This window comes from Fundulus heteroclitus, chromosome 5, assembly GCF_011125445.2.
Source record: "Fundulus heteroclitus isolate FHET01 chromosome 5, MU-UCD_Fhet_4.1, whole genome shotgun sequence".
Lineage (NCBI taxonomy): Eukaryota > Metazoa > Chordata > Actinopteri > Cyprinodontiformes > Fundulidae > Fundulus > Fundulus heteroclitus.
The window spans coordinates 17762980-17775265 of NC_046365.1; the positions used below are offsets into that span (position 1 = coordinate 17762980).

At 40.9% G+C, this 12286-nt stretch overlaps 2 protein-coding genes across 5 annotated transcripts in view; one reads left to right on the forward strand and one right to left on the reverse strand.

Annotated features, from left to right (window-relative positions):
- Positions 1–1612: 1612 nt before the first annotated feature.
- On the reverse strand, positions 1613–11543 carry ints12 (integrator complex subunit 12). Of its 4 annotated transcripts, none has more exons than XM_036137042.1 (8): positions 11297–11543; positions 10810–10903; positions 6513–6670; positions 6249–6401; positions 4894–5078; positions 4561–4720; positions 4309–4452; positions 1613–2403 (listed from the first exon to the last, which is right to left on the reverse strand). In XM_036137042.1, exons 2-8 carry the CDS (start codon positions 10856–10858, stop codon positions 1855–1857), a joined length of 1398 nt encoding a protein of 465 aa, XP_035992935.1. In that variant the 5' UTR covers positions 10859–10903; positions 11297–11543; the 3' UTR covers positions 1613–1854. The 4 variants fall into 4 exon arrangements, with proteins under 4 accessions (XP_035992935.1, XP_021164129.2, XP_012737652.2 ...); XM_021308454.2 differs by having other exon boundaries at positions 10810–10918; XM_012882198.3 differs by lacking the exons at positions 10810–10903; positions 11297–11543 and adding an exon at positions 8722–8844 and having other exon boundaries at positions 4894–5075.
- gstcd (glutathione S-transferase, C-terminal domain containing) overlaps positions 11500–12286 on the forward strand; it is a gene marked incomplete in the record, with an annotated part of 61403 nt that continues 60616 nt past the window's right edge. The window contains 2 exon segments of the mRNA XM_036137040.1: positions 11500–11582; positions 11687–12135. Coding sequence (XP_035992933.1) covers positions 11704–12135 — 432 coding nt within the window.

Here is a 12286-nt window from a genome sequence, read left to right on the forward strand (position 1 = left end):
AAATACAAATAGCTTTCCATCTTCAATTGCTTTTCTCTTACAGTGGCTTGCAAAAGCATTCATACCCCTTGAACTTTTCCACATTTTAACAACCACAAACATACATTTATTTATTGAAATTTTAGGTAAAAGAGAAATACAATTATACGTGATTTCTTTTTAAATAAAAAACTGGAAAGGGCATTGGGTAAAAGTATGCAGCCCCCCCCCCCCCAGTCAATACTTTGTGGAACCTCCTTTCACTGCAGTTACAGCTGCAAGTCTTTTAGGGCATGTCTCTTCCAGCTTTGCACATCTAGTGATTTTCTTTTCAATCAGATTAGATGGAGAGCATTTGTGAACAGGAATTTTCAGATCTTGCAACAGATTCACAATTGGGTTTAGGTCTGGACTTTGACTAGGCCATTCTAACACATGAATATGTTTTGCTTTAAACCATTTCCTTATAGCTCTGGCTTTATGTTTAGGGTCGTTGTCCTGCTGGAAGGTGAACCTCCGCCTCAGTCTCAAGTCTTTTGCAGACTTCAACAGGTTTTCTTCATAGAATGCCCTGCATTTGCCTCCATCCATCTTCCCATCAACTCTGACCATCTTCCCTGTCCCTGCTGAAGAGAAGCCCCCCCAGAGCATGATGCTGCCACCACCATATCTGACAGTGGGGATGGTGTGTTCAGATGTGGAGTGCTAGTTCTCTGCCACACACGTGTTGAGGGGTTTTTGTCTCGTCTGACCAAAGCTCCTTCCTCCACAGGTTTTCTGTGTCTCTAACATGGCTTCTGGCAAACTGCAACCAGGACTTCTGATGGTTTCCTTTTAACGATGCCTTTCTTCTTGCCTCTCTTCCATAAAGACCACATTTGTGCAGTGCACGACTAATAGTTGTCCTGTGGACAGATTCCTCCACCTGAGCTGTGGATCTCTGCAGTTCATCCAGAGTCACCATGGCCTCTTGGCTGCGTCTCTGATCAATGCTCTCCCTCTTCAGCCTCTAGGTTTAGGTGGACGGTCTTGTCTTGGTAGGTTTACAGTTGTGCCGTACTCTTTCCATTTCAGGATGATGGATTGAACATTGTGCTCCGTGAGATCTTCAAAGCCTAAGCGTGCTGTAAACCTCTCCACAACTTTATCTCTGACCTGTCTGGTGTGTTCCTTGGACTTCATGATGCTGTTTGCTCCCCAATATTCTCTTAACCAGCCTCTGAGGCCGTCACAGAGCAGCCGTCTTTATACTGAGGTTAGATTACACACAGGTGGACTCTATTCAGGCATCAGCAATCATCAGGCAACGTCTGAAGGCAACTGGTTGCACTCAGAGAAAAGGGGGCTGAATACTTTAGCACGCCACACTTTTCTTTCTTTTTTTTTTGTAATTTTGTTTTAAGTGTGTATCATTTTTTATAATTCATAATTGTGTACCACATTGTGTTGGTCTTTTACATAATATTCCAATAAAATATATTTATTCTTGTGGTTGTCATAAAATATGGAAAGGTTCCAGGGGTGGGAATACTTTTGCAAGCCTCTTTACTTATCCAGACATGGAAAAACTAAAATCCAAATGCCATTTTTCATGATGTTCAGGAACCCTGTAGAAAGTGAGCGATACAGTCGGTTTGTGAGAAGAGATGATTTATTTACCGGTTTGTCCAAAAAGTGACACTTTGCTCATTGGTTAGGTTTGCTAGGACAGAAGAGGCACACAGCAGCATTGACACACAGTAAAGTTCGAGCATGTGACTGGATGGTGGTTGCTCCTTGTGCAGAAAAAAAAAAAAAGCGCCAATATCACACGTTTCACTTTCTACTCCCTCACATCTCCCTCTGTCCTCCATGTCCGTTTCTCTAAACCTCGACTCATTTCTTCAGCTTCTTCTGAGCCGCTTTCTTCTTAAAGATCTGCAGGCGTTTCATGGCGTTAGCCTGGGACTCTTGAGAGGTCGGTGCGCCCTTTGAGCCGTTCCCATTGTTCCCGTTTCCTCCTCCGTTGCTCCCTCCGTTCCCCCCAGCCGCTGCCTGGGAGCCGCTCGGTGAGCCTGCTCCAGGTGAGGCGGAGCCTTTCCCTTGGCTCTCGCCGCTAGATGAGCGGTTAAGCGCCTGCTTACCGAGCGTCAGAGGCGGGGGAGGTTTCAGAGTCGCCTGGCCGGAGCCGTTTCCGTTGCTGCTCCCGGTAACCTTCGCACCCCCGAGTCCCGACTTGGCTCCTGCTAGACCCGACAACCCCACTGGTTTCTGACCCGAAGGAGCCGTCAGGGTCTTGCTGCTCCCACTCGGGCCGGAGGAGGCCAGTTTGGAGGTAGTGGGAACAGACGGGTTTGTTTTGGCACCAAATGCGGCCCAGCCGGTGAGACCGCTGCCTGGGGAGGAGGAGCTGCTGCTGGTGGGGTTGGCTAACGTGGCAGGAGGCTGCAGGACATGACAGAAAACAATGACAGTAGCTATTAGGGAGCAACACGTGTTGAGATCTTATTTGTAGACCATCCTGTAATTTATTGCTGTTTAGGACATTATTAAGAGGAAAAACCAAAAGGTTATAACCCCACCACTACCACTACTACTACTAATAATAATAACAATAATAATAATAATAATAATAATAATAATATTTAAACAATTATTCTTATATTTATTTAATCACTGAATCAAAATATTACATACCTAATAGAATATCTTATTTATCATTATACAGGGTTCCTACAGCATAAGGCAAGTTAAATTCAAGACTTTTTAATGCCACTTGAAATAAAAAGTTAAGACCAACTTCACGATAAACAAGATAAACCTGGTTGCGACAACTTCACCCAAATGTTTATTTTCACATAAACATTACTTTCTGGCCCAGTAGATATGTTTAAAATTTTTAAAAACATTCCATACTGAATTCACAAACTTTGTTTTGTTCCCTACTAAAGTAAACTATAAATCAGTTTTAAAAACCACAACATAACCAGTGCCAACTCTTTTTCGCAGCTATGGTCCAGCCGCAACAGTTTTTATTGGTTCTGCTATCGTGACGGAAACAATAATGGTTACGTTGAGCCGTTCGGTAAATTTAAAAAATTATAATTGTGTCAATTATGTTACTGTTTGTTAAGGATTACAAAAATAAAATCCTATTTATGACCTGGTAACAATTTTAAGACCTAAGAAAGACTGATTTAAGACATTTTAATGCCAACTGAGGCCTTAGTTTTATATTGCAGAATTCAATGCCTTTTAAGACTTTTTAAGGGTCCGCAGGAACCATGTTATATAAAAACAAAACTATTATTATTACTAGCATTATTATTAAGAATAATAAATAGTAATGATAGTAAAATAATGATTTAATTTAAAACTGGGGAAAAAAGGCCAAAATAATAATAGTAATAATACATTTATTTACTGGTGTCATGTTTGTGCTGATTCACATGTGGTCTACAGCTTTTATTACTTTCAATTTTCCTGATAGAACCACAACAAAAACAAAATAGTGTGTTGTTGTGTTCTGCTCAAATGTAACTGTAGGCATTAGAAAAATAGTTGGTCAAAAGATCACTTTTTTTTTTAAACTTGTGAATACATTTTGCGTGAAAGACGGTACGATGTACATTTTTTGGAACAAAGACTTTAAATGGTTATTTCATCCATGTGATGCAAATTGACTAGAAATCACTATTAAGCTAGAAAAATGACTTAATGGTGAAAATTAACTAACATGCAAAGTTGCTTTAAAAGTTCTTGTACAACCACATTGTCTGAAATGTGGGACCGGAGTGTCTAGGGACATTTTATTAAAAATCAATGACCTCGTGGCAGAGGCCTCAAGGCCGTAAGAGGAAGCCAGTGCATCTATTCACAGGGATGATTTGCCTAGGAGGTAATTCAGTTATTTGATTCAGCTGTCTTGAAGCAGCGATACGTCGAACAGTTGCATGACAGCGGCTCTTGGTGACCCCTCCCTTTGGGACTTTAACCTGGGGCTTTGGTCAGATGTGAGCAAGGTTGAGCTTTTCAGCAACAAACCCTCCCCTTTGCAGCCCATGGCCACTGTAGGGTGCAAGGCTGTGTGGGATGTTTCTCTACCAACGGCCTGGGAAGGCTTGCTATGTGGACTCTTTACAACTATCGTCCAGCCCTAGCTAGTACCCCTTAACGGGTATTTCCTTCTGAGCTGAATGAAAGTAGCCTCAAGAAATGTAGAATTTTTACGCATTTTTCAATGTGACATTATGCTACTGCAAAATATAAAGTCTGTTTGTTTTAAGGTTTTTTACTAGTCTTTACCAGGGGTGCCAATGAACGGGGATTGCTTGTGTGTGACCCACATACCTTGACTTCTGTTCTTTTGAAAGCTTGGAAGGTGCTGGTCGTGTCGGTCTTTAGTTTGGGGTCCGTCTTCTTCACCACGGTGTCTTTTACTACGGGCGCGGATGACGCAGAGGCAGGGGACGGTTTCTGTGGAGGTTTCTGGGCCTTTACGACAACAGCAGTAAAGACGTTAATTTGGCACCGACAGCAGCGGCAGACGCTCTTAACGAGACAACGGATTGGAAAACCGGAACGCAGTTCCTCGGTCCTCACCATGCGTTTCATTTGCCTGGTGCAGCGAGCGCAGTACCACACGAGTCGGGGGTCGTTTACTTCTTTATCCGTCACTTGGGGCCTATGACACTCTTGGTGGTAGAGATTATGACACTCCTGGCACTCCACCAACTGGTTTCCCATGGTCACAGTCATCTGTCTAATTGATATTAAAAACACAAGTTAATGTCTAATATCATTGACTGGACAAGTATCCTGACATTGATCCAATAGTAATTAGATCTACTATATATATATATATATATATATATATATATATATATATATATATATATATATATATATATATATATATATAAAATTAATATATACCTGCAAACCACACAGGCCAGGCCCATCTCCATGGCAAAGTCATCAGCGTTGGTCTCATCGTAGTCGCTGATGTTTGGCAGCAGGTCTTTGCTCGTCTGAACCGTGATGGGAGAAGAGCGACTCTCCTGCTTCTCCAAACGAGGCTTTTTCGGGGGTTCCACTTCACTGAGGTCAACCCTGACCTGCTTTTCAGTTAAAACAAATACAAAAAAAACATGAAATACAACAAAATTGTTGTGATCAGATCTGACTTTTATGCATTTGAGGCAAAATGGTAATAAGCTTGTTGAATACATCTCCACATCCGTTGATATGGCAAATTAATTCAATTCAATTTTATTTAATATTATTTATTATTTAACTTACACATTCCTAATGTAATGAATTAGAATGTCTCATTTATTCATAGTTGACCAAACTGGTCTGGACGACGGTTGACCTAAATAAATGCTAAGCAGCGGGAAACAGTAACTTTCTTTAAGCAAGTCCAGACTTGTCAAGTTATTTCCGGTACAGATGTATCAAACACAGGAGCAATGAGGAAGTGTCTGGAAGGCTGTCTTTGTTCCCTCCTTCTCAAAGGGATTTAACCTTTTACTTTCTCCATGAGAACCAGAATCCAAACTACAGCTGAAGCAATACTTAGTTGACAATAACCAATAAAATTGGGCTTTGGGCTTAGAGGCTACTTTCTAGACTGACACAATGCACTTTTCCAGTTAATTTTTTTTTTTCAAGATTTTAAAAGGAGTGCCCCCAAGGACTTATTTTAAGCTCTATCATACTTTCCATGTTTATTAATAGCATTGGTAAGAGTGTAGCTCCAGCTAAAGCGCAGACGAAGCTCGACTCCGCTGCGTTTACTGACGCAGGTTGTTGGCCAGCTTCAGCTGCTGAAGGCAACACTGTGGATCAAAGTAGTTCTTGATGAAAATAAAGTTGATTTAATGATATTTGACAGAAATCACTCCCACATCTCAGATAATGCTTGGATTTCTACTGTAGAGGGAGACCTGATGGAGAAAGCACCGTCCTACAAATGGATATCTGACTGGGTGGGATCAGCGTGAACGTTAAGCATTTAGCAGACAAACTGAAAGTTAAACTGGTCAGAAATCATCTGTCAAAAATATAAACGACATTCTTAACTTTGGTGACATCTACATGCCGCTTCCAATCATTATGCCAGTTTTTTTTCTCTTTATGTTTATTCTACCAAATAAACCTAATGAAACCGTCTGAGAGGCCCGTGTGAAAACATTTCGGTGCTTGAACGTATGCTGACACAGCTCAAGCTAAGATTCGCCGAAAAGCAAACGATCCCCGTTGTGACGAGGAGAAACGCCTCCCTGTACCTTCTCTAACGGCCTTTTCTCCACGTCCTTCTTGCTTTTCTCTGAGCTGGATTTGCTGCTTGTGCTGCTGCTGGTAGAGGAGGAACCCGATGACTTGGACTCTTGCTTACTCAAGCTGAGCTTCGACATGGAAACCTTCGACACCTCCACCTCCTGAGGGATTAGACGCAGAGAGCACCGGCGATTAGCTGTGAGCGCGATGCTTACGGATCAACCGGAGGGGAAAATAATGGAAATGGTGACTTTCATTGACATGTTTCTTACTTTCTGCAGGGAGCGGTAGGACGAGTCACTTCCTCTCGCCATGGACTCGTCGAGCAGAGCTTTGAGCTTCTCTGCTGAATCTTTGCTCTTTGAGTGCAGGTAGCTCAGTCCCTTCAGGAAGATCGGATCCAGCTCCAAGCTGACCGGGCCAGCCATGGCTGCCAAACGGGAGTCATGAAACATTGTCAGCGTTCACCTTTACTACGTACACAGCGCTCCGCAGGGGGAGCATTAACAAAAACAGAATTCTGTAATAAAGTATCCAAGCAGTGTGTCATTTATCAAATTTCTTATGAAAGCTAAAAAAAAAAATTGATTAACTGAAATTCAGGTATTGTGGATTCAATCAAAGATAAGGAACCAGGAAAAACTTCACAGACATTAGGTTTTCTGGACAAACAGGAAAAGGCTATGAGGACTTAAACGTTTAGCACGATGTTGTCAGCAATCGAGGTAAAATTGAGGATAAAAAGCATTTTAAACGGCTTTTTTTTTTTCTGGCAGTAGATTGTCTGGCTGTGAGTCTCCCGTCACCACCGCCAGCACCAGACAAACACAAATACTGTTCTTAAAAAACCCAAAGAGCAAAGAAGAGCTTACCAATCAATCACTGAAAAAGCTACTTCAACACCTACGTTACATTAAGTCGCACTAGGCTAGAAAGCACACACAAATTGCATGCAATCATGTTTTTAAATATCTACACTTATTGCTGCTATTATGGAAAAAAAACATGGAAAGGAGCAAAATGAAAAATCCTGACAACCCCTGTTGGATTTTGTTTGGGCCGCAAGCATCATCACGTAGAGTTTATTGCTATTATAATAAATTGAAAAATTGTAGGACACTAAAAATGTTGCAATTCATGAAGATGGAAAATCTGGAAAAGATGTTTTTGCCAATGCATCCCTTAGGCCCCCATGTAACTTTGCACTATATCAGTCCTGAAAGGGGAAATTGTTTTGGTAAAAGCATGCAATGTTGAATATAGGTTTAGGAAATACTCTAAACAAGAAACTTTTTTACCCTAAGACGTGGCACTTTAATCATTTATTTTTTATGTTTGAAGTTACATAAATGAAGTGAAGCCTGTTCTTAGATGTATACTCAAAGTAGCTCATTGTATAAAACCAATAGCAGCAAACATTTTGTGCTTTTTTTCATTGTTTCCAAAGACAGGGCCTACCTTCTTGTTTTATAAGCATGTTTTACAGCTTGCATTAACTTGCACTCTGAATTTAGGTGAACGCTCAGGCAAGACGTTTTTTTAAATAATTTCTGTAGTTCGTTTTTTACAAAATGAAGGGGAGAAAAACAATCGATTAACTGGATTTGGTAATCTAAAATCAGAGATTTTATTTTTAAGCTATATCACCCTGCCTTAATATAAAGCAATCTGTTCCAGACAAACTTACTGGGAATTGTACGATTTTTGGTAAAACATAAAACTACTACTATATCAAGTTTTCAGTAACTTTTCTGTTTTCAAGAATAAATGTTCCTTTTGTGAAACCTTCCATTCCAAGAAAGCATCTTTTCTAGGAATATTTTGGATTAACTTGGAAAGATGGATCAAACACAAAATATCTGTATTTCCAGAAAATATTCCCAGAGATATGTGCATATCTGAAGGATTATCTAACAACAAAGAGGTTGGACTCTGTTGTAACCTAACCTTATGTCTGATAAATCCTATTCTTTCTAAACATAGAGTGATTAGATAACCCCCTGTTTTTATTATTATTATTATTATTATTATTATTATTATTATTATTATTGAATTACATATATATTTGAAATATCTGAGCTATGTTGGAACATGCAAAGATCTGCATGTGTTAATGGCACCACTGTAAAACTGCCTTACTTGTTGGCGCATGCTCTGTTGAATAAAAGTTATTAAAAAACAAATTAGAAACACGTCTCCCGAAGCTCAGACGTTCAAAGCCTTTCTTCAGACACACATTAACGCCATGTTACATTTATTATATACTAGCATTACCAGCGCCTCTTGCTTCATTGCTGAAGATCTAAACTACCAAAGCTGAGCCGGTTCTTTGTTTCTCCACATTCTGATAGCTGTGTAACACTGAAAGCAGTACGGAGACAGTGCAATAGCGGTGCGATCGCTAAAGTTACATTCGTTATAAAAATGCCGTTTATAAAAGCCGCTTTGGACCCACGATGGTTGTCTTTTTAACAGCCTTACCTGACACTATTGTCTTTCTCTTTACTGTTATCAGAATACTTCCGGTTTGTGAACAACGACGGATTGAGCAGCAAATAACCATCCAACCAACGCCGCCGTTTTGGTGCAACCGCCTAATGTTTCCGGAATGCATATGAGCGGAACCATAGAGTGCAACGATGTAATGTTAAAGCTCATAAGTGCATCTCAGGAGACGTTTGCAACAGAAATGTTCGCATTTTGGTTATCGCTTAAACAACGTCGGTGCGTCTCAATAAACCAGAATATTATCGGGGAAAGAAAATTATCCTAGTAACTCCGTTCAGAAGGTAAATGTGGTGGATATTTAAACTTCAGTGCAACTGAGTAATATTTTTACGGCTTTCATCTGTACGGTGTTCATTTGAATGCTTACAGCTTATGGAAACTAGAAACTTAGTTTCTCAGCTAAAAAAAATATTTCTTTAGAAAAACTCTATAGATTTTCTTTAGGGTTTCGGTCAATCAAGCTAAAATTATTCTATAGTAACCTACAACACAAAAAATCTGAATATCACAAAAAATATTTTTATTGCTCATTTCAGAAAGTGAAACTCCTATAATATAGATTTATTACACCGAGAGCACCTATATTTCAAACTTTTTTTTCTTGTAATTTTAGATAAAGAAAACCCAAAACGAAGTGTATCAAAAACTTTAATAAATGATAAGATAATTTTTTTAAAATATTTTCAAAGGTTATACTGGACTTCTGAAAAGTGTATTCATTTCTATGCACTCAATACTTGTTGGGTCTCCTTTTGCAGAAATTACTGTATCAGTACAGCGTGGCATAAAGGTGATCTGCCTGTGATATTGCTGAGGAGTAATGGAAGCCCAGGTTGCTTTGAAAGCAGTCAGGTCCTTTCAGAAAACAAAACCCGCATCCCCATAAAGCTGGTCAGAAGAAGTAAGCATTCAATTTTGTGGTAAACGTCTGGGCTGACAGTGGACTAAAAAACAAAACTCATTGGAGCAACCAGTAGATGACTTTGCACCCCTAACAATCACTGTCTGTGGAAACACACGGACTTCAAGCGACATGGAATCTGTGCCTCTCCAATCTTCCTCCAGACTCGGGAACCTTGATTTCCAAATGAAATACAAACTTTATGTTCATCTGATAAGAGCCACTATGTAAAAACAAGTTATTTTCAGCCCAGGTAAGATTCTTATGATGACATCGCTGGTTTAGGTGCAGCTTGACAAAAACAATGCCACATTTGTGTCATACGTGCAGGATTCGTCTGTGAATAGTGGCCTGATGTGCTGACTCCAGCCTTAATCCACTCCATGTGGAGCTCCCCTAAATTCTGGTATCATGTCATGATTCATTGATGCATTGATTCAAGCAAATGAAGGCCAAACCAAATATTGATTGCATAGAAATTGTTATTCTTTTCAGAAGTCTGAAAAATTGAAAATTCCCTCAATAATGTGGTTATTCTTATTGCCATTACACTTTTTCCTACCAGAGGTCTTCCTTCCATTGAACCTACTGTAAATATTCGTGGGTACAGCACTCTTGTATCAACAACCTGTTGTGGTTTATGTTCCTTGTAGAGTCTGTCAAGTCAGCAATCTTCCCATTGTTTAGCCCACTTACCCAGACTGAGAGACTATTTAGAGATCAGGAACCCTTTCGACGTGTTTTGATGTAATTAGCTGGTTAGAGTGTGACAGCATGATCATCCAATGCTCCTTTTTAACAGTATTCAAATTTTCTCAGATGCTAAATTTTGAGTTTTCATAATTTCAAAGCCATTATTATCAAGTGGCAGTAAATAAAGTGTCACTCTGCATGCAATGAACCCATAAAACATATGTGTTTCGTTTCTGAAATAGGGGACAACAAATATTAAACTTCAGTTTCATGCTATTCTGGTGTTTGAGATGTACCTCTATGGTATGCAGGTATTGATACTTCTTGCAGTGTGGTTAGGTACCAAGAAAAAAGGAAACCAGCATCTCCATAAAATTTGTTGGCAACAAAAAGCATACAGTGCTCTAAACCTTCCTTTGAGACAGATGCACTGGTGTTGAACTTGACAAAACAAAGTGGATGAATACCTGCAGATGACATGGTTCCTCGAATCGTCCTTGGCTTTGCAAACTTCATACTTGACAGCTTGGATTGTGGGTCTCTCTACTCCTTCTTTAGACTCTGAAACCTTGATTTCTGAATGAAATGCTAAAAATAACTTTCAGAACATATGAAAAGAGGCACTTCTGACACGGTGTTGGGTTTTTGAGTGGCTTAACCCAAAAAATGCAACAGCTGTAGCCTATGTTGGATACGTGTGTGTGTGTGTGTGTGTGTGTGTGTGTGTGTGTGTGTGTGCAAACTCATGAGCGGTCTTTTGTTTCAAAATCTTCTCTCAAGGGTGTCATTATCTTTAGTGTTTTTGCCCATTTTTGCTAACTCACTTTTCCTTCCACTGATATGAAGGGCTTCACCAACAACCAGCAAAGCCCTTCTCCCCCTCCATGACTGTGTAAGATGACCATAGTAAACATTTCTGTATAAAAAAAAAAAATACCTTGTGTTTGGTCTTACCTCATACACTGAATGATCTGTGACACTTAATGTTTCAGTTTTCGTTTGTTGTATGGCACAATCATAAAAAACAACATTTTGTGTGAATAAATCTACATGAGTTCCCCGTTTTGAAACGCATTCTTAAAAAACACAAACAAAACCTTTGTTGCCATAGCGCGTTTTAAACACATTTCGCGTTTTCTGTACTACACGTTGCAGACGGCAGAGGGCGCTGTGGAGACGTGTCAGCTTCGGCGCAGAGGAAGAAGAAGCGGCTGTAAACACACATGTGTCGCCACTGTTTGTAAGTATCTATGACATGAGTTGAATACGGTTGGTCGCCCGACTCACAAACGACATCTTGCGATTTGTAAATCTAACATACATCTTCCTTTCCCCCCCCTGCAGCACCGGCTCCATTTATAATGAAACCCTCTGAAGCCGAGCAGCAGCGTCCATGCCTCTATTTAGAACTTAGTTCCCGCAACGGGGAGCCGCGGCTGCCCCTGCACTCCTCCATCGTCCTCTTCCTCCTCTCCTACTGCGAGTCCAGCTCTTTCAAAGTCTTCCTGGTCCGCAGCGACGGCGCCGGCAACGAAAGCTGCTCCGAGTCCCCGAGGCGTCTCCTGCCGGAGTCCCTCGGCGCGTGCGCCCTCCTCACCCCGGAGGCGCTGCCGCGGCTGGTGAGGAGCTGCCGTCTCCCGGCCGCGGTGGATGAGAGCGGGCGGCTCTGCCGGGCCGGGCTGGCGGTGGTCCTCAGGCACGTCATCGCCAGAACCACGGAGGCGGACCCCTCCCGGAAGGATGTGCGTGCGCTGCTGGGCTTCAAGGAAACGTGTCTGAAGGCTTGCGCGGAGGTCAGTGAGAAATGTATTGACGGATGATCAGAGAAAGTCAGTTTTGTTCGAAATGCAACGAATGGGATGTTGCTTGTCATACTTTGAGCAGTTTTTTGTGTTATAATGCACCGTTTATAGCTGGAGAGTCCACAATCAGCGCTTGTATTTC